The sequence below is a fragment of the Corapipo altera genome, unplaced genomic scaffold (assembly GCF_003945725.1).
Source record: "Corapipo altera isolate COAL_440 unplaced genomic scaffold, ASM394572v1 104, whole genome shotgun sequence".
Classification (NCBI taxonomy): Eukaryota; Metazoa; Chordata; class Aves; order Passeriformes; family Pipridae; genus Corapipo; species Corapipo altera.
Genome location: NW_020884920.1, coordinates 3,650,776 through 3,671,372, shown reverse-complemented (window position 1 = coordinate 3,671,372; position 20,597 = coordinate 3,650,776). Strand labels below are relative to the sequence as shown.

Sequence of the window (20,597 nt, the reverse complement as noted above, 5' to 3'; positions counted from 1 at the left end):
GCACAATGTACAGATTAGTGTTTTATAATTAAATGTGATCCTATCACTTGGCAAGACCATCTGTTTTAAAATCATAGTATGCAAAACCACCCCTTAAGTGGCTTTTAATTTAATGCTAAGGCATGAAACACTTAACACTGCTATTAAAAGCTGTAAATGGGTCAGTGAATGAAAGATCCAGAAGGACAAAAATCCTCCCTACAGTTCTGTTCAGGAAATACTGTTGTAGGTGGGGTATAACCACTGCCCTTCAATCTTTAACACAGTCCTAAGGAACAATTATGGGTGTCTATGCTAAAATACAGATGTTCCAACAGCAGTCTGCACCCCAGCACAGACATATCCCAGTTTAGAACAGACTCCATGAAAGGCAGAAATGAGGACTGGGGTGTCACTGGCAGCTCTTTTGCAAAAGCTCACGTCTCTGTGAAAGGTGGGCAGGGAAATCCGTGAGGTCCACAGGGTAGGTCCAAGGGAGCTTAAACCCAAGTGAGGATGGATTTCTGCCCTCATCTCTGCTCCCAGTGCCATGGTCTCACCCCTTCCCCTTACAGTGATGCTCCTCTGATTACACACAGCCCGTGCAGAGAGTTGATCTGTCTGAAACTCCTTTGTTCTGGGCTGGATCAAGGCTCGCAGCCGCCCTGCGCATGATCCTGCCCGAGTCAGGGCATGCGGGAGGCAGGAGGAGGAAAGTCTTGGTAAGTGGGATGGGGATAGGGAGAGGAAACGGGAGCAGGACAACAAGAGTTCTGGTTTAGATTGGCTAAAGGTGCTGTGAAATTGCACTTCAGGAGAGAAAGAGTTTGAGAGGAGTGCTGGCAGAAAGGGGCTGTGAACAAAGGATTATACGCAGCTGTCATCCTGGAAACAGGATTTGCTGTATCCTTAAGGACTCACCAATTTCTCTGCGTACCTGAAAAGACTTCTGTTAATCAGGTGAGAAAGAATTTTTCTTTTTTTATTAAATCCTCTAGGAACCACATTTGTTGTGGTGTGACACACACAGTGAGGTGTGGTGTGCTGAAAAAGACTGCCCAGACTCTGCAAGGACTTTGGAGTGCTCCTTCCCCAGATGGAGAAAATAATTCCAGGATCTATCAGAATCACGAACCCCTTGACTTTAGCAGTAATGTATAAGATATTGATAAGGCTTTGTGAACAAGAAAGACCCTCCCTTCCCACCTTGCACCACCAAGGACCATTCCAACCACTGCTGGTACCCAGAGCTCTTCAAGGAAGCAGATGAACTTCATGGTAATTATTACTGCAGTTTTAAAGCATTCAAATTTATTTTACTTCAGTGGCATTTTGCAACTCACTGAATTAGCAAATTCCCAGCAATATCAATGTGGTGTTCCAGCAGGAAAATGCTTCTCAGAATGTGCTAAGACACCATATTATTGGATTTCAGTGTTTAATTCCGTAATATGCAATAATGTGTATATGAATGGCACGAAATGTACCAACTTGTTCACAACAATCTCATTACCAAGTGAAGTGATTGTATCAACATGTCTAAGTGGTGACGGTGATTTAAGAAGTCCAACATTTGGTCTTAAAAACAGATTATATTATTTATAAAGAGCTGTGGGTGGAAAGGAAGAAGCAAAGCTCATCTGTCAGGAGAACAAATGAGGAATATATAACTCCTCCAAGGCAGAATGACAGCAGAAAGAGGGATATTGTTTAAAGCTGATGAAGATGAGAATTCATCCTATTCATATCTAGAGGCCTGAATAGAAAACCTTGGTATATTCCCTTACGACATAGAAAAATACACTCAATCTCACGAATAATGGTATCTTCACTGTTCAGTGCAATTTCTTCTATACTTCTGAGTCTACGAGATGATAATTCCAGGTTTGCATGTGATTTGAAAAGACACCTCACAGAACCTAAACACAGGCTTCAAATCCTTTTTAAAAATAAATGGATGGACTAAAGCTCTGCTCTGTGTGTTGCTTATGATGTGTCTGGTGTTCTTCTGGAAATAAACAAACCAGCTTTACAAAAATCCATGTGATTTCTTTAAAGAATAAGCATTCTCACATATATATATATATATATATTATAAATCACATTTTCCTTTTATTCCTTTGAACAGAATTCACAGTATTCATATGGCCCTTTTTTCCCTGGTTGACACACAAACATTTCCCAGCTGAGCCCCTCAAGCTCCCTTCGCATCCCAACCTTCCCAGGACCCCCTGAACAGCTACCACCAGGCCATTTACAGAGGAGATGTGATCCAAAGTTAAACAAAAACTGTAACCCAAACAGCAATTCACCATTTGGACCCTCAGAGACTTCATTAAGAGATTTTTGTCAGGGACATACCTGGCCTTCAACTATCCACTTGGAAATGGAGGTTTTGCCATCGTATCCTGGACGGAATTGAAGTGTGGCAGAGCGAGGGCTGATGTTGGAAATCACCAGGTTGGATGGAGCACCTGGAAGTTCTGGAGAAACAGAAATGTAAATGAGAGGTGGAAAGACTCTTTGTCTAGGGCCCTGTAACACAAGCTGAAATTCAGTGTTTCAACATATAAAATACCTTGGTAACAATTACAATAGTTTTAAAATTCCTGTAGCAAACAAAGAGGGTGACCATCCCACAAGGGTAGCCCCAATCAAATCTTTGCCTCGCATCAGTCAAACTTACAGTGGCATTTACATTTTTTGTATCATCTGAACTAACAACAAAAGCAAGTCCAGGAAAGAGATATTAAATATAGACTGTTTAGAATAAATTCTCAGTAATACCCGCATTTTTAAGAAATGGAAATAACTATTATAATCAGTAATTACCTAGTGAAAGGTGTCCCCGCCCATTACAGGGGCTTGGAACCAGATGATCTTTAAGGTCACTTCCAACCCAAACCATTCTGTGATTCTATGATGATGCTGCACTCTGTGCAAGTGCAACAGGCCGAAAATGGGCAGATTTTTGGCCTGTATTTCAAGTATGCAGGAATACACAATATTTCTTTATTCTTACTTCACATTTGTGGGAACCATGATCGATAAACTAACCCTGCCCAGGTAGAATATTGCTGTTATCTGGCTAACAACAGGGAGCATGGCATTGATCCAGTCCACAGATTGTCACAATTACCTATGATTGGGGAAAAGAAAGGCAAACATACTTCAGGACATATAGAAAAGTTCAAAAATACTGCAGAAAGGAAAAACTGGATCATTCTCAGTGACGTACGATAACTGCTCCACTTTGGAAAATTCTGCTTCTATAACCTATATATTAGCTGAAACTGCTTGTCTGAGGTAGGAATTGGCTATTCAGTTTGCTTTTGATACTGAATGAGGGAGAGTGTAGAATTTTTAAAACAAAATGCAAAATGGGTAAATGTACAGGTGCTCAAATGGTAACTCAGACAATGTGGGACAAAAATACCTCTTCCCAAATCTTTCTCAGGCCACAACTTCAAAATCTTGTAAATAAGATTTTAGTTTCACTATCCAAGTGACCTCTCATGGTTGAAATAATCTATACTGCTCCTACAAGGAAAAACCTTTCCCTTTTAACAGCCAAACCGTATCTTTTCCCCCAAAGCAGCACTTTTTGAATAGATTCAGGCTTAGCTCATATGTTACTTTGTAAATGTCACGGGATTCTGTGTTGTACCCACTTTATTACTTTGTCCATTCCATCGTCACACCCACAACTTTTTTTGTATTTATACTAAACAGCCTCAACTTTCTTGAATTTTCAAGTTGTGAGTGTGTCCATGCTCACATTTCAATCTGTCCCACAGATTAAATTTAAATTACGTGGTCAAGAATTTTGACGCTTCACAAATAAAACCGTTTTTATAACTTCCGAAGTAACCCGTGACGGGAACAACGAAACACGAGGTATTGACACCTTTCTTTTGTTTCATGGAGTTTTACCAACCTGGGGGGACACCAGAGGAGATGGTGGAGGACGTGACCCACCCGCTCCCTTTCGCGGTCACAGCTGCCACCTCGATGGTGTAGGTGGTGAGGGACGAGAGCCCCGTGATCTTGTACTCCAGGGTTGTGTTGGACAGTGTGCGGGCAAGGCGAGACTCGTTCCTGCCATACACCTCCCAGGAGATCTGGTACCCTGAGAAACAACCACACACAAGTCAGGGGGCCGTAGTTTTCCTTCCACAGCCCAGTTTTACCACAGCCCACAGACCGGTAAATTCCTGCGGCAGCACGATTTGCCTGTGGTCCATGGTGGATCATCGTTCCTTACCCTACTCCACTGTGGTCACCTTTTATAAGCAGAAAAAAACCCCTTGAAGTAAAAGTAAACTGAAGTAAATGTAAACTAAAGTAACGTAAACTAAATGTAAACTAAACTGGTTAAAATACCCAAATATTTTTCTGATGTTGTTATTTCCAATAAACAATTGATGTAGGTACCCTATGGGGCATCATCTGCCTATCAGATTACAGATGAGGGAGGACATGAGGTCTCAATAGACTGTCTCTTTTTGCTGTGACAATACAGTGCTTGCTAAGAAATGCCTTGGAAACCTGGGGATAATCTCACAGGGCTTTCACTCTGTGAACTCTGTGAAGCAAACAGGAAGAAACAAGGACTTTGGAAAATATAATATCTGCTCACCAGCTGGAATATCTAATTAAAAATCTATATGTGCTTAGTAGGGCTACTCCCTTTCCAGGCTGAAGTAACCTTCACTGCTGTATATCTAGAAATACTTAGAAATCTGACAATAACAATCAGGCAGGAACATTGTGGGAATCTTCCAGGAACTGAAAAGCCTCTACTCCCCACTGCTTCTTCCTCGCACAAATCCTTCAGCAGGGTGAATCATTATCCTTTCTTTCAAAACCATCATCGAGCCAATGCATTGTCCAAAGCTGCACTTGCCCTGACCTCCATATTATTCTTCTATCATAACCAGGCTTCCTTTTTATCACTTTGATAACCACTTGCCTTCCAAGAACTTTTGAAACTTTCTACTGTCTGATTTGCTCAATTTTACCTCCAAATCTGCTTGTCCTCCTCCTGCCCAGTCCTACTTTATTCACTTTTGAACCTACGTGAACCTTGCTGTGCCAGTCTCCAGAGAGCGTGTCTGAAAAGTTTGCTTGATTGCAGCTTTCTTTGTGATTTGACTCAGAGGGTGAAAAAAAAAAAACACATAGCTCTTGAATGCCTGTGAAATTGGAGTGAGTGAAAAGGACTAACAGAAAGGAATCCCACTGTGTGAACCATGCACGAGGCAAACTGGCTAGAGAAACTCCCTACTGGGTTCATGTTCCCATCATCTAAGATGAGGAATTCAGACCAGCTGAGAGGCTTGAGTTTTTTTTTTCCCCATTTTTTTTTTAAAATAAAAAATCATGATAAGTTGATTAACATATATGAATTGACGTAGCAAAATCCCTTATGGTATTAATCAAAAAGAAAACATCATCTCATGAGCTAAAAGCATGGTGAGACAAATATTTCTGTGAGAGTTTGAGAGGTGTGAGATGTTCTCTGTCCTCTCTGTGAGCTGCCATTACTGATGCAGATTCATCTTAACCTGATTTTGCATGAAAATGGGCTAGGAGTGCTCACATAGTCACTAATTAACTTTTCAGGTGAGGGGGCAGTGATAAAGAGAGGTGATGCTTCAACAATTCCAGCTACACCACAAAGGCTTCTTTGACTGTGAACTACAGAGGGGAAGGGGAGAAACTCCTGAGTGCTCATCTGGAATTGGTTTTAAACAAGTGTCTGAGAGGGAATTAATTAACTCAGTAAATTACCAATGTCTTGGAAACACTGTGGTGTTCTGCTGCCTTCTGAAAAGACTTAAGAATCATTTATCAGATCAGAGTTGATGTAGCACAGGCAGGATTATAATCTGCAGGAAGATTTTGACAAAATTTAAGGACTCTGTTGCCTCTATTAACAGAGGATGAGCAGAAAGGTGGGGGATGATTGTCTCCTGCCTTTGGTGCTCAGTGAAGAGGCAAGGAGGAGTTGCAAACAGAAGGACCATCACAAACAGCCTTTTCTTTCATTAGCTGTGGGTGCAGTTTGTTCCAGACAATAAATAACTAGAGGAAGATAAGCAGGGGACTTTTAATGTTCCCTCTGTCCATTTGTTGCTTACAGACAATAGAAAGTGTCATTCACCATGCACCAGGCAATCTTCAGTGATTGAGGTATCTTCTCTCCCATCTAGATAAGCTCAGGTTATATATCAAACGTTGGTGATTATTCTTTGGACATTTTATGTTTTCTCCCTGGTGACCACAGGATGAGCCCCAGCTTTCCCGCCCATTAGGCACAGCGGCTCTATGTATTTATTTTCTGAGAAAATGTTCACCAGGAAAACAGTCCTGAGTTCAACGTGTGTAAACTGAAGAAAAGGCAAACAGGCAGCATTTGCTGCCAGATATTTCAGCCCTGGTTGTATAGTTAAATTCTGGTCATATAAAAGATGAGAAGAGAAAATCTGTACGTACACGGTGAGCAGACACGAAGCCAAAAGCAACCAAGCATAACAAAAACAGATGAAAAAAACCTGCTGAAGGAAAGGAACAACAACCACTGTACCCCCAAGTAGCACTTAAGCCACGCTGACTGACAGATGGGCAGAACTCTGGGACATGTGGTTGGTGGAAACACACTCCCTGTGTTACAGACGTGATTCCTGCCAGAAACAGGTGTGAGGCAGAGAGGGTTTCCTCTGGCTCTGGTGTGAGTGAGAACAGGAAAGGTGCCACAGAGCCTTCCCCCCATGCTTTGGCACTCCTCAAAATGCTGCCTAACGGGAACTAATGACCAGAGGAGTTTCAGAAATAATTTTCTGGTGATATGGAGTAAATTCTCTACACGGGAGCAGTACACCCAATCACAAACTGTCTGTCTACATCCAGGGCCTCATAAATCAATGTTTACTGAGGGAACGAGGAAGATACTGAGATTTACAGCAGAGTAATGGGCAATTTCCCAGCTCAGGTTGGCTGCTGGGCACCCTGTCTGTGCTTCCCTCCTCCCAGTGCTGGTGCAGGGAACAAGAAGGTCCACTAAAGACATCAATGAGCAGAAATGATGAATAATTGCTTCCCTGAGCACTCAGACCTCCAAGTAGCCCTCTATAAACCTCTGAGGTGCTCAAAGGGCGTAAACAATTTTCCTATTCTTCCATCCCAAATGCAATTTGCATCATTAAGGATGTTTCTTTTTCCTTATAAACTCTGCTGGGCATTTTCACACTGGTGTTTTGTCATGAATAATAGAGCTTGTTTAGTTAAGTCTTTCTGGAACAATTTATCCCAAATATAAGACAGTCCATCATCGAGTTCCAGCAGGTTTCAACCCAACCTGGGAGGCAGCAGCTTGTTTCCAGCAAAGCAATTCTACAACACCAACATGGTGCTGCTCCCTGATGCTTAACAAGGATCAGTATTACATCATCTTGGATAGGCTTGGATGTAGGTCCCTAAATTTAAGCTCTTGGGCTTGAAAGGCTTTGGCCATCTTCACTGAATCAATACTGCTCTGCTTTCAGAAGTCATTAGTTTCTATTCTCAAACCACTTAAATCAGTGCATATTTCAGGAAGGTGACCGTGGTGTAAAGGCAGGAGATGATCTGCACAAGGACTCCACACACACTACAAACAGCACAGAACACACACATACAAACGTTACAGATACACAGAGAAAACACTGACAAGTCCAAGTCCTATCAAAATGATTAGACCTGTCAAAGTTAAAATGCTTCAGGAAATTAGACTGATATAACATTTCAATGGTCAAGGGTCAGAAAGTCTGATTTTTTTTAACCCCTAAAGTGTATTTTCTTACAAATTATAATAATTTTTTTCAAAAAATTAAACATTTCAATGTCAATGCTCCCAAACCAAAATATTCTGATCCATGTGAAATGATCCTCTCTCTTCTCAACTGTATTTTTTAGCTCCAGTAACTTAAAATCTGGGAGCTTTCTTGTGCTTCAAAACCTTGAAACCTTTCTTAAATGGAATGTCTGTCTTGTGGAGCTGTAACATTTTCCCCTCTGAAAACAGTATTGCCTCTGTTGATAAGAACTAGAGGTTTTCTCAAGTATTTATAGCTTCCTTTATGAAAAATAATGAAGTTGCTGATGTTGTATCTACACTGGCATACAGTAAATAGATAAATAGCTTGTCAAATGGCAGACTCATCAAAGGGAAACAAGAGAGTTCTGAACCCTTGTGGTGGTTTATAACAGATTAAGTAATGACATGCAAATTCTGTCACGCAGCCCACAGCCAGGCCACTTGATCACAGATGAAGGGCACTGCTGATTTCAGGCTTGGTCCTGATTGCAAATCTTAACAATGCCAATCCAGATTTTGCAGCTGTAAACTCCGTGCAGGAACCCCCCACCCTTGGGGCAAAGGCCAAGCACGGTCTCACAAATTTCCACAAATTTAGTAATGCAGGTGGAGGTCATGGAAGATTTAACAGGACCAGAAACCCTGTGGGGAGTTGATTTCTAACACAAACTGCCTTACCAGTCACCACAATCATGAGCTGCCAGTAACTGGACCCAAACCTTGTATAATGTGCCCTGGTGACATCTCAATTACCCAAAAGAAGGACCAGGAAAACAGTGCCTGCAGTGGCCAGTTCTCCCTAAATGCTCTGTTACACAAACAGTTTTTCACTGCAGTGATTCATTCCACCCCACACATACTTCACAGAAAAGAAATAAAAGCAGACACAGCAGCTGATACCTGTGATGATGCCATTTTTCTCTACAGGTTCTTGCCAGCTGACCTTGAGCGAGGTGTCCAGGATCTCGGTGAAACTCAAGTGTCCCACTGCTCCTGGCTCTGGAGATCAGGAAAGGAAAACTGTTAATAGGAGAACCCCTCTTAAAATGTGATCTAATTCACATGGCAAGGTTAGGGATGAAGAAATACAGCACTGAGCCAGGGCCAAGAGAAGCTGAAAACATCACTGAGAAGGAGAAGACAAGCTGGGAAGAAATACTCTGGCTTATCATCACATAAATTATTTCACCCAGCCATCATCCCAATTGTCTGGAGAGCTAAAGAGAGTGGAAACAGGAGACGTGCACACAACTTGTTCTTTCCTCTCTTCTTCATCTAACCTAATTAGCACAATCAAGCTGGCAATCCTGAAGGTGATGGTGTTTGCCATTTCCCCTCAGTGGCAGGTGTGTGGTGTTCACTGTTGTGTAGCTTATGTGGACCCCAGGTCTGTAGCAACACCACCAGCAAACCCCTCATCTGGGAAGAGCTTTTTCCCTATGCAAGGTCACAGGAAGGACAAAGTCACCAAGCCACTGCTTGGATAAGTTCTCTCAAAACAAATCTAAAAATGTCCAACGTAATGGCAACTGTCTTCTGTAAAATGAATACAAGTGTGTGAAAATTTTAAAGGGTTTTTATGATGTAGCTAAAGAGCTCTTAAAAATTCAGCTCCCCAGTGTGCAATGAAAGAGCATAAAGTGGAATGACTGTCAAGAATATGCCATCTTCCCTCAATTTTGGCCTTCAAGGAAGACAACCTGACTGATTTTTGATCCAAATACTGTTCTGTCCTCAATCGATGTACTGGAAAAAGGAGGTTTTGTTCACTTTATATTCACAGTGCTTCTGTCATTGGATCCCTGCCCGAGTATCCTCCAGTTCCACTGACATCAGTTGGCAATTTCTTGTCTGCAATTTCATATTTTGTTTCCTCTTCAATTTAGTCCAGTCTCTCATTCTCCTCCAGCTATGACAAAAAAAGCTCAAACCCTGCCAGTAGGTCAGATACAACCCCATTTGCAATTCTGCAATCCTAGTGAGGAAAGTTTCCAAATCCACCCTGCGATACCAGGCAGTCAAAGCACCACAGAAGAACTGCTGATCTTGTAGTGATCCCAGGAATATCCAACAAGAGCATGGCAGTTGTGCACTATTTGGGACCAGGGATGTGCAGACACGGAAACCACACAAAGCTTTGCTCCAATTAGCCCCTGCAGTTGCAGTACAATTTTAATGTCACCACGAAACACAGGTGCAAGTGACTCCAAGCCAGGATAAGATACCTCTGACTGGATGTTAAATTTTATTTGACCCACAGTTCATCAGCAAACAGATCCGTTTGCACAAGTTTTTTCTAGAGGATTGCCTAACTCTGCTATATAGACTGAAAACTATCACCTGCAAACATGAATGACAGTCCTTTCAAATCTTTTTTCCCACCACATAAATCCTGAAGCAACTTAGAGTCAACGAGTTCTCCACAAAGATGCATTATACCATCCTGCACATAACTTCTCAGCCACTCTGAAAACTGAGGGAAGCAATTCTGAAGGATTAAAAAATAAATAAATTAAAAAATCCTGCTCATCTCCCCTGCTGAAGCTCCTTGCAGCATACAGCTGCATACACCAGGGAAGGCATCAAATGGTTTACAAAATACAAGTCTGGTTTTCCCTTGTTTTATGTTTCCTGATGGAATTTTCTAGTGTTTAAAATGGCAGGTGATCTCAACATTTCCCTGAGATACTCTCAAAGTCTTGGCTCTGCCTCTTCTCTCACTCTGTGGAAAGTCTGCAAGGCTCCTTTCTTCAGCCTTTCCTTCAGCAGAAATATTAACAGCCTCTCCTCTTCCCAGTTGATTAATTTTTGCAAAATCTTGGGAATCTTTTATCTTTGGTTTCTTATTCTTCACTGAAATTTGCCACAGGGTTCAACTGTCCTTGGAGAGAGAAGACAGATGAACCCGAGAAGGACAGTTGAACACATTTACAAACCATCCTTGTCTAAAGCTCTGTTTCCTTAGGAAAACAGGCAAGAGTTGATACTGCACACTAGGAACCTAATGCTTGTTTCTCTTTCCACCACACCTTTTGCTTTAATCCCAGATAAACAAGTTTGAACTCCTACTAGTGAGTCACAAAGACTTCTGGTAGTTAAATTGCTATCTCTGGTTTAAGTCTACAGCCTGCTCTGGGGACACAGTTCTAGCATATAGAGGAGACTAACCACAACAGGAAAATCCATGGGAAAGTAATTTTCTCCATGGTCTTTCAAGAGTATGTCATGAAAAATTGGATTAGCACTTTGAGCCTCACTTCTGTGAATGTTAATGACAATCGGATTTTTCTTTACGGGAACACTGACCAACCTAAAAGATCCCTATTAAGGCAAAGCAGTATTTCTAAAAACAATGTCTTAATGGATGTATTAGACACTTTTTATTCTGATTTGAGTCTGTAAATGGGCAGCAGTGTTTATGATGCTCCAATACAGGAATATACCAAAGCACTGTCCAGAGCCAAGATCACTGTGGACACAATAACTGCGAGGTCACTGCAGTTTAGTCCTTATCTGAATCAGGCACATGTGAGACTTGTGAGTCCCAAATATGTCTTGAGCAAACACTTCCAAGGGGCCACAGAGACCAAACCATTTTCTGATTCAGGAAACAATTTATATGCTAAATTATCCAGCTCATTTTACTTCACCCTGCCTCCAGTTTTTCAGAATAAAAGATACTGCCTTGTTATGATCCTGGTTCTTTTACACAAACGTTTGCAATATAGTATACAGACATTTTCAATATATTGAACAACAGAAGGAAACAATCACAAATTAATCATTGACCTCCACAGGAAGTTCCAGTGCTCACTTCCTAAGAAGATCAATTGATATTTATTTGGGTGCCTGAACATGGATTTAAGAGCAAAAGGATTCACAGACACAAACAATGCACTGTGTGTTGGCTGTACCGGACTGTGAAGTTCTCAGCTAATGATCAATGTGAAAAAAATCAGGTTCAGCCCATAATGAAAAAAGAAAAAAAAAAATCAAATATTTGCCACAGGGTAAAAGAACACACGTGGAAAACTGGCCGAGGTCACCATCTGAAAGGTAACTTGAGAAGAGACTGCCAACTGATTGTGAAGCTGAGGTCAAACTTTAAGCACAGAGATTTAAAAATTCCAGCTTTTCTATCCAACCCACCCAAACCTGAGCGCTGAGGTTCCCTGGCAGTGCTGGAGATACTCACTGTCCTCCAGGGTGCTCAGGAGCTGGGGTGTGCTCCGGGGGCCATCCCCTGGCGTGGTGAAGCACAGAACTGAGGTGTAGTAAGTGGTGTATTTCTTCAGGTTGGTGATGCAGCCACTGTGGACTCCATGGAAATCCGGAGCGATGGTGACCACAGTCACACTCTCCGGAGCGTCCACCGGCCAGGCCAGAAGCTGGAAAATTTAAATATGGATGAGCTCTCATCAGAAGTTGTGTCTATTTGGAGGCAAAGTATGTTTGGCTGCCAAAACCATCTTCATCTGATTGTAAAGAACCAAGCAATGCTGTTAAACTGCTGTCAGCTCTGATGCTGAACAGATGGATGTAGCAGTGATACCGTGATACTGGAGGGATGTCTGTAATGCTCACCAGTGATGGGGGATACACCAATGTTGCAATTCTCAATGTCTGCTACTGAACAGTGCCAAAATTATTGCAAATTATTACCCGTATGACATGGGCCTTTCATCAGCCTGGCCACTCTCTGCTGCTGAAAGGAAGCTGAAGGAAGAAAAGTATTTTCAGTGCTACTCTGACATAAATGCTTTATCTTATTTTGGGGTTCCTTTAAGGATCCCACTGTCTGGGGAGCTTAGTGGGATTAGGGGACACACACATCCTCCTTCCCCTCCCAGAGCCAGCCCAGCACCCCCCTGAGCAGCCCTGCCTAACAGGCTGAGAGCACTACAGCCATCAGTGGACTGGAGACATCCCCACTGTGAATGATTTGAGCGGTTCTGGAATTACAGAAAGAATAGAAAATGGTTGTAAAGATGATTACTACAATTTCCAACACCCGAGTCCCAAAAGTTAGACTCCTGAAGACATATTTTCATGCATTTAAAACAGGGTGCTTGTCAGATGAGCTCAGTTCCTCCAGGTCTCATTCATCTCAGTCGATGTTCTGGGCAATCAATATCTTTGAGAGTGAAATACCCTATGTGTTGGTACCTAAATGAGGGCTTAAAAAATTCATTTTTGGCAAATGCCTTTGAAATTCTGAAACAATTTTTGGAATTGCCTTAAAGGCTTATGCGGTCTAAAGCTTGAAAGCTTGTGAAAATTTTATTTTGTCCAAAAATCCTTAGCCCGTAGCTTATAAAATGTGTTAAAATTCTAGGTCTGACTCTATATCCGTGTAAATCCTGTTACTTGTATTGATTTCAGGCTCATAAACATGAATAGATACCTGAAATTAATGAGCCATATTTGACACATTTAGCCAATGTCTAGTCTCTGAAAATCAAAAAGCACAGTTAGTGGACTATAAGGAGTAATTTTGTTAGAAATCTTTCATATTTGAGAAGGTGTACTTTACAACTTATTGAAATGCAAATAAATTTCAAAGAAAAGATAAAAATGGAAAGTGCTTGAAGAGGATAGTAAGTTTTATTTTCTTTTCTAAATCACCTCTGTGAATTACAATTGGCATTTATAACGTTGGAGGACTGACTTCTTTTTTGAGTGCATTTCATTGCACGTTCGTCAGGAAACATGTACAGAAAATACAGGTGAACAATTCTGTCAGTTTAAGAAAAAACCTTAAAAAAGGTTTAATCCTTAAAAAACACAAAGGCCTAACTTTGACTACTAGCAATTTATAAATCATACACAAAGATAGGCTATAAAAGTAAGTGACAGAAATGTTCTCACATGATCTTTGTACTGCAATTCACAAACCCCATGAGAAACAGGAATGGTAAAGCTGTAGCAATCTAGTGCAATCAAAAAAACCCAAAGAAATAGAAATTTTGATAATTTCAAAGGTTTTCACTGGCTGCTGACAGATACAATTTATGATTTCAGTTATTTTATACCATTGCTCAAGAAATGAAAACATAAATTAGAGGTAGCTATGGAATGAGATGAAGGATCTTAAGACTGCAACTCTGAATACAACAGAGAATGAAAATCTGAAATAAGACTTCTGCAAATCTGGGTTCACTGTGCTTGGAATTGCAGCAGAAAATTGTATTGCACTGAAGTCCACTGAGCCCCAAAAGTGCTTTTATTCTCCAGAGTCTGAACAGAAGCCAAGTACTACTTTTGTATTGAGCTTCTAGGATATTGTCCTGCAGCCCTGTCAGTTACAGAGCCCTGAGAGCTGATTCTATCTCTGGGAACAGCAGACATACACCTCTACATGTATTTACGCCTTCAGCAGTGGGATTCTGAAACCACTGCTGGTCTTAATGAAAAATACACAGATGTGGGCAAAAATACTGGAACACCCATGCATACCTCTGTTTGTCTCAGTTTCTCCATCACTTTGAGACATTCTTGGAGAAGGATCAAGTCTTCTGAAACATCTCAAATCCACATTCAATCTTTTAATTCACAGCCTGTTTTCTAACTACACATTCTTCTCAGCACACTCCACATTCCTTCGCCCAACACCTAAATCAACCTTCCTCCTCCCTGCTCATAAACCAAACCTTTCTTCCCTTCCTACTAGATTTCTCTTCGTTCTTTCCATGAACACTTTTAAACCCTTCATTTATTGTGCCCTGACTGCCAAACCGTTGATGGAGTTTCTGTCAAGCAGTTCTTCCTGAGGGGCAGGAATAAACCACTCCAACTGCCTCCTTAGCCCACACTCCACTGGCCAGAGGACCAGTGAGGGCTCTGTTAAACACTCCCTACTCTGTAACAGATATTGCCAGTTGTCCCATCAGCAGGGACTTACCATGGTAACTCCATGTCATCAGGGCATGCTTAATAAACTTTACATTCTTATACCTCCCAAATCATCACAGTGGGAAAGTTAAGACAAATATTTAGTGTGATGTTTTGGTTCCTAGTGAAATGAATGGGAATTCTGCATTAGTGTAAATAGAAATCTCAAGCTGGTTTTCAGTGGCACAATGACATGTGGTGAGTTTCCAAACTGACACTGAACTGCTTTTTGGGTTTGGAAACTTCCCAGGAAGATGACAAAAGTATTAGGACCTCTAGCCTATGACACGTTCCCTTTTCAGAACTTAGCTAAATTGCAAATGTTAGAATCACAGAAAGTTTTGGGTTTGGAGGGATTTTAAAGATCACCCAGTTCCAACTCCCTGCCAGGTCCTGCAGGGACACTTTCCACTAGACCAGGTGGCTCCAAGCCCTGCTGGGAGCAACAACTGCTCACTTCTCCCTTTGTTTTACCCGTGTAAGACACCCCTGAAATTACACGGTCACTTTGGAGATTCAGAGGTTATCAGATTCAACTTCTTTTTATACCAGGACTGTTAAGGCAAACACTGAAGTTACAGAAACCTTGTTTCTATTTACCTTGTATCCTTGGTTAATGCCATTGATGAACTGCTGGGGTGGAGGGTTCCAGAGGAACTGGATGGTTGTGGAGTTCACGGCTTCGACTTGCACGTTCTGCGGCGGAGCCGTGGGCACTGCTCCCAGTCAGCAGAGAGGGACACGGAATAAAGCACAGTGGAGGAGGAAGGGGGAGGAAAAAGAGAAAAATGAACCCAGAACCCACTGACTGTCACTTGTGAGTCACAGAGTAATAACAACCTTGAGAGAAGGATGCACTTCTTGGGAAGCAGCAGCGTGTTGGAGAGCAGGGTAATTGGTTTAATTCCTCATTCTGTACTGGAGATTCTTTCCAGGGGAGGAGAAGAAATGGCTTCTGCAGCTTATTATTCTGCAGATGAGCTTCTCAGAAAGACTTGAGACAGAAGCTGGGTAAGGACAGGTGAGCACAGCTCTCTCAGTTATCCATGACTGCACAGACAATGAACAGTTTCTGAAAGAAACTTCTTGAGTCTTTTAATACCACTCAATTCCCCAGATCAGACAACAAAACATGGAGTTCCCACAATTAAGGTTCTAATTGTGAATTATAATCTGGCAACAGCATCTGTTTATTATTTACTGCTGCTTAAAGAATTAGGACCAGTCATATCACATGCAATAAAGATTTTTCTTGGGAATTGGGAGATGTTCTCATTTTATCTTGATATGATATGCATTCATGTATATTGAATTGATTATATATATCCTGAGCCAATACATCCTCTAATCTACTAAAAGTTGCATAAACATTTTATGCCAAGGATCTAATTAGACAGATGTTTTCTCAATACAAAAGAAAGCATGGAACACAAAGGCACCCTGCCTTCAAACAACCAAAAATAGCACTTAAATATTTTGCCATTTAATGTAATGTCTCCTTCCAGGCAATTTCTTCAACTTGCTGCTTTAAGATGTCATTTCTATAGTTCTCACTGGAAAGAATATTAATAGACAGGTCTATTTTTCTGAAATTATCAAGCTTATAGTAAGTTTAAGAAGAAAACTGCTACTTGAGTAAGTAAAATGGACTAAGACACTTTAAATCCTATAAAAGAAGTTTAATAACGCTTCAAATATATTACTATTGACAGGCATGGGCATTTGTATTCTATGAAAGAGGAACTATCCACAAGTGGTTTTGAAGCCTGGAAGGCTTTGTTCCTTCTGCTTCCAAGGGAAAATTTCTACCAAAGCCCAATGATCTGTGCTTCTAAAGAATATCCACAATTCCCACTGAGAAATGGTGTTTTGCTCCATACTTTTCAAAAACAGGTCCCAAACTTTTAAAGCTTCAAACCACCTTTGGAAGACGAGTCTTTGTGTGGAGAAGAAATGAAGAAAATAAGTTCAAAAATGGAAAATGGCCCCTTTTCCCACGAAAAGCTATTTTTGTTTGGAAGAGACATAAAGGGGCATTATTCTTAACTGGGGTACACTGTACAGTAAGACTGGAACCAACAGAGCTAGGACAGTGCACAGTTATCAGAGACATCCACAGTCTAGAAATATCAACACAGAAAAATGGGGAAATCCTCAAAGATGTAGGTTTGAAATGACAAGAACATCCACTTTCATGCCCTCTGTCACTAAAACTCCCTGAAGACTAAACCATGGCTCGACAATTTAGCTCTGCACATTTTTTAACCTCAGTAACTGCATATTAGTCACAACTTTCTTGCCCTAATTTAAAACTTGATGTCACAATTTATGAACTATCCATAATTATTGAGTTCTGAAACCAGAGTTTATCTGATAGTACTCTAAATTTTCATTAAAATCCAGGCCCTACTTCCTGCCATGTATCATAATTCCTTGTGTGCTTTTGGAAGGTTATACTATTATCTGAATGACCTGTAGACATCATAAAGTTTTTGTAGTTAAGAGATTCACCAAATCATCCTGAGATACAGTCATAAATATTAAAGTCACTCTACAGTCATAATAAGTTGCTTTGGCTACAGTCCCCTACTAAATGCATTCTTTTAATTCATGTTCTTTGATGAAACTGTTTATTATGAGAGTCACAAGATATATTTGAATTTGCTTCTGTGTGCAATGCTTCATATAATTAATGGTTAACATGCATAAAATTTTTAAAATCAAAATTCTTACTTTCCTGCATATTTGCATATTCAGATATTGTCACTGCCAGAGATTCATTACTGTGCAGGATAAAATTGTATTACAAGCCTTCGTGTTGGTTTGTTATCAGAAAGTCACCAGGATATCACTGATAGATTCATCTCCTCCTGTCAGGAAGGCTAAATCAGCTGAGCATCAACCTCTCCACTCATTCCTCTTCCTTCTGTCGAACTGCTACATTACAACTCCATCTATGTGGAATCAGAGAATCATTCAGGTTGGAAAAGATCTCTGAGAGCATCGAGTCCAACCATTCCCCCAGCACTGCCAAGGCCTCAACTAAAGTGTGTCCCCAAGTGCCACATCCACAAGGCTTTTAAATCCCTCCTGGGGTGGTGAGTCCACCACTGCCCTGGGCAGCTGTGCCAGGACTGGACAACCCTTTTGGTGGAGAAATTGTTCTCAATATCCAACTTAAACCTCCCCTGGCACAACTTGAGGCCGTTTCCTCTTGTCCTGTTGTTTATTAATAAGGAGAAGAGCCTGACCCCCAACTGGCTACACCCTCCTGTCAGGGAGTTGTGGAGAGTGATAATTTCCTTTAGGGGAGGATCCCATAGATATTGTACAGTGAATACCAAATTTCCAGTGATTTCAATATCACATGGATTTTATTTATAAGAGCCTGATGAGCCTTTTGGATACAATCCAAAATACTGCAAATTTTTTTAAGAGAAGAAAAATTTGCATTAACGAGCTTCAAGTTTTCATTTGTGGTCCTTACAGCCCTCAAAAAAGCTCAGGCAAGCACTTGCGGATAGGTTTACTACAGTTTTAGAAATGTGGATAACCAAATGCATTATTTATTTCTTTTAAAAAGGAAAATATTTTTTAGACATTGGGAGGTAATTTCCTGAAACAAGAATATAACAATCATAGCAAAAAAAGTACCTGCTGCAAGATGAAAAATGATAAAAATTATGAACAGAAAACATAAAGCCTTCAGAAAATTGGAAATCATGATTTATATCACAATTCTTCTTTGGACATCTTCACTGAAAATTCAACATCTGCATCTCAATTAATGCATTTAAAGGATGGAAAGAACATGGTCCATCTGATATGCATAGGCTTAATTATGCTGCAGAAGACATAATGTAATACATTTTTATATTTTTAATCAGTAAAATATTGGCATTATAATCTCAAATTTACTTCAAAGTGCCAGTATAAAATTCTCCTTTTATGTCCTGATATTAAAGACTTCCTTGGGTATCTGAACAGTTTTGCATTTAAAAAAAGAAAAGAAGTCTGACGGAAGCTAAATCAGAATTGACCTGGTCACTTCAAATCTCAAATACTTTTCCAAGATCACGGATAGTAACTTACTGGAGCTGTGACTGTCCACATATAGGATTTTCTAATTTAGTGGTGGATATCTATCCTTTTCCTACAAGTTTGTTGTCAAGCTGTACAGAAGCTGCCAATGTCAAATAGGTGTTTCAAGAGTAATCCCCAAGCATTAACATTCCCAGTCTTTAAACCCGTACTTCATCATGCTTGCAAGTATTCCAAAACCATCTCACAGCAGAGACCCATCTGGGAGTCATCTCAGAATTTCAGGTCAAACTGGCCAGAAAAAAACCATTACTTTCCCCCTGATAAAGTTCACGTGGTTGGAAATCTACGGAGAGCTCAGCCCCCGGGACTGCGGGTTAATGTGCAGCATTCCAAGCAGAAAAGGTCATGGAAGCACTGGAGATAAAAACCATTAAAAGGGTTTCACTGACAGGATAATTGAGAGGAGAGAAGGCATTAAGGTTAAGCATGTGTACATGTAATTATTCTGTCTCCAGCTATGTGCAAATAGCATGTAAATCCCGCAGAGTTTCTGACAGCCGGACTCCTGGCCCTAAATATAGATCTCCAACAGAGACCTGGAGAAAAGTCTCCTGCTCCTCTGGAGCTCCTGACCTTTGACGTGGCAGCTTCCCTGTCTCAGTTATGCAGGCTGGGGGAACTGCAGGTTTTCCTCTTTGTGAGGATTTGGCTGTTCCCTTAATGCACCAGCTCCAGGTGCTGAGCTGCACATCTCGGTGGGGATGTGGAGGCAAGTAATTCCTCCTGTGAAGTCTATTCCCTCTGCTCCCAGCTGACATTTTGGGCTGTGCACTGTGGGTGCACAGGAAAAGTGGTCTCTGTAATTCTACACATTTGAAAATTTGAATTCTGAGATTTGGTACTAACAGATGAGTTCTGCTTCTTGTAGCTGGGAAATGCCTCCTTCCTCTCCTGCATGTCTCTCACATGGACAAGATTTTATGCCTTTGTTAAGAGCTGGGGGCCAGGGCCCTGACTGAGACAACTTCAGTTGTCTTAAGGTGCTAACTTCACCACCTTATAAAATACCTTAAAAATAAAATAAAAGCAGTAGATGGTAAAGGACACCTAATAGCGATAAAAATCGAGCCACTACAACTCCAACCTGCTTTTGCACAGGAGAAGCTGGGCCCAAAACAGCCACGGACACTCCAAGGCTATCAGGAGGTTCCCTAAAGGAAGTGAATGAGGATCTTTAAGGTGTTTTTGCCAAGAAAGCCCCAGGAAAAGCTAATGGAAGTATCTTTTTACTGAGATAAAACTGAATGGTTGCAGAGGACACTCTGCATTCAGAGAGTCCTTTTTCAAGATTATTTCCTCCATAAAGCAGGAAGCTTTCAGTTAACTGGTTTTTCTCTGGCTCTTCTACCTCAGTCATATAAATTTCTCTGATTCATCTCCTATTGCCTGAGCAAGACATCACTTTGGGCCTGGCTGAACAGACTTGTCTTGCTTTTATCCCTCTCCACACTATCAAGACTCACTAGTTTGGTGTCTCACCCACTCTTTTACTCAGGAAGGGCCTTTTGCTCAGAGTTGCTTGGCCTGGAGAAGTGTTGATGCACAGCACAGAACGGAGAATAAACCAACATTGAACTACATGTTGAGATCTGTGATCTTCAGGAAATAAGACTGGCTTTTGGGATGTGCATCAGAAGAAAGACACAGCACTTAAAGAAGAAATGGAAGTGGGTTAATGTCAATGCAAAGAGGCTGATGGAAATGATGTCTCTCCTTGTAAACCGTGCCCTGCCTAAATCTAAGGTGCAGAGGGAGTTTTTCAAAG

At 41.1% G+C, this 20,597-nt stretch overlaps 1 protein-coding gene across 4 annotated transcripts in view; it reads right to left on the bottom strand.

Moving 5' to 3' along the window:
* SDK1 (sidekick cell adhesion molecule 1) overlaps positions 1 to 20,597 on the bottom strand; it is a 391,574-nt gene that overhangs the window by 87,185 nt on the left and 283,792 nt on the right. For all 4 annotated transcript variants that reach the window (XM_027656578.1, XM_027656580.1, XM_027656579.1 and 1 more), the window contains 5 exons: positions 15,329 to 15,444; positions 12,033 to 12,225; positions 8,738 to 8,836; positions 3,917 to 4,108; positions 2,341 to 2,462 (listed from right to left, as the gene is read on the bottom strand). In XM_027656578.1, coding sequence (XP_027512379.1) covers positions 2,341 to 2,462; positions 3,917 to 4,108; positions 8,738 to 8,836; positions 12,033 to 12,225; positions 15,329 to 15,444 — 722 coding nt within the window. The remainder of the gene's footprint in view (positions 1 to 2,340; positions 2,463 to 3,916; positions 4,109 to 8,737; positions 8,837 to 12,032; positions 12,226 to 15,328; positions 15,445 to 20,597) is intronic.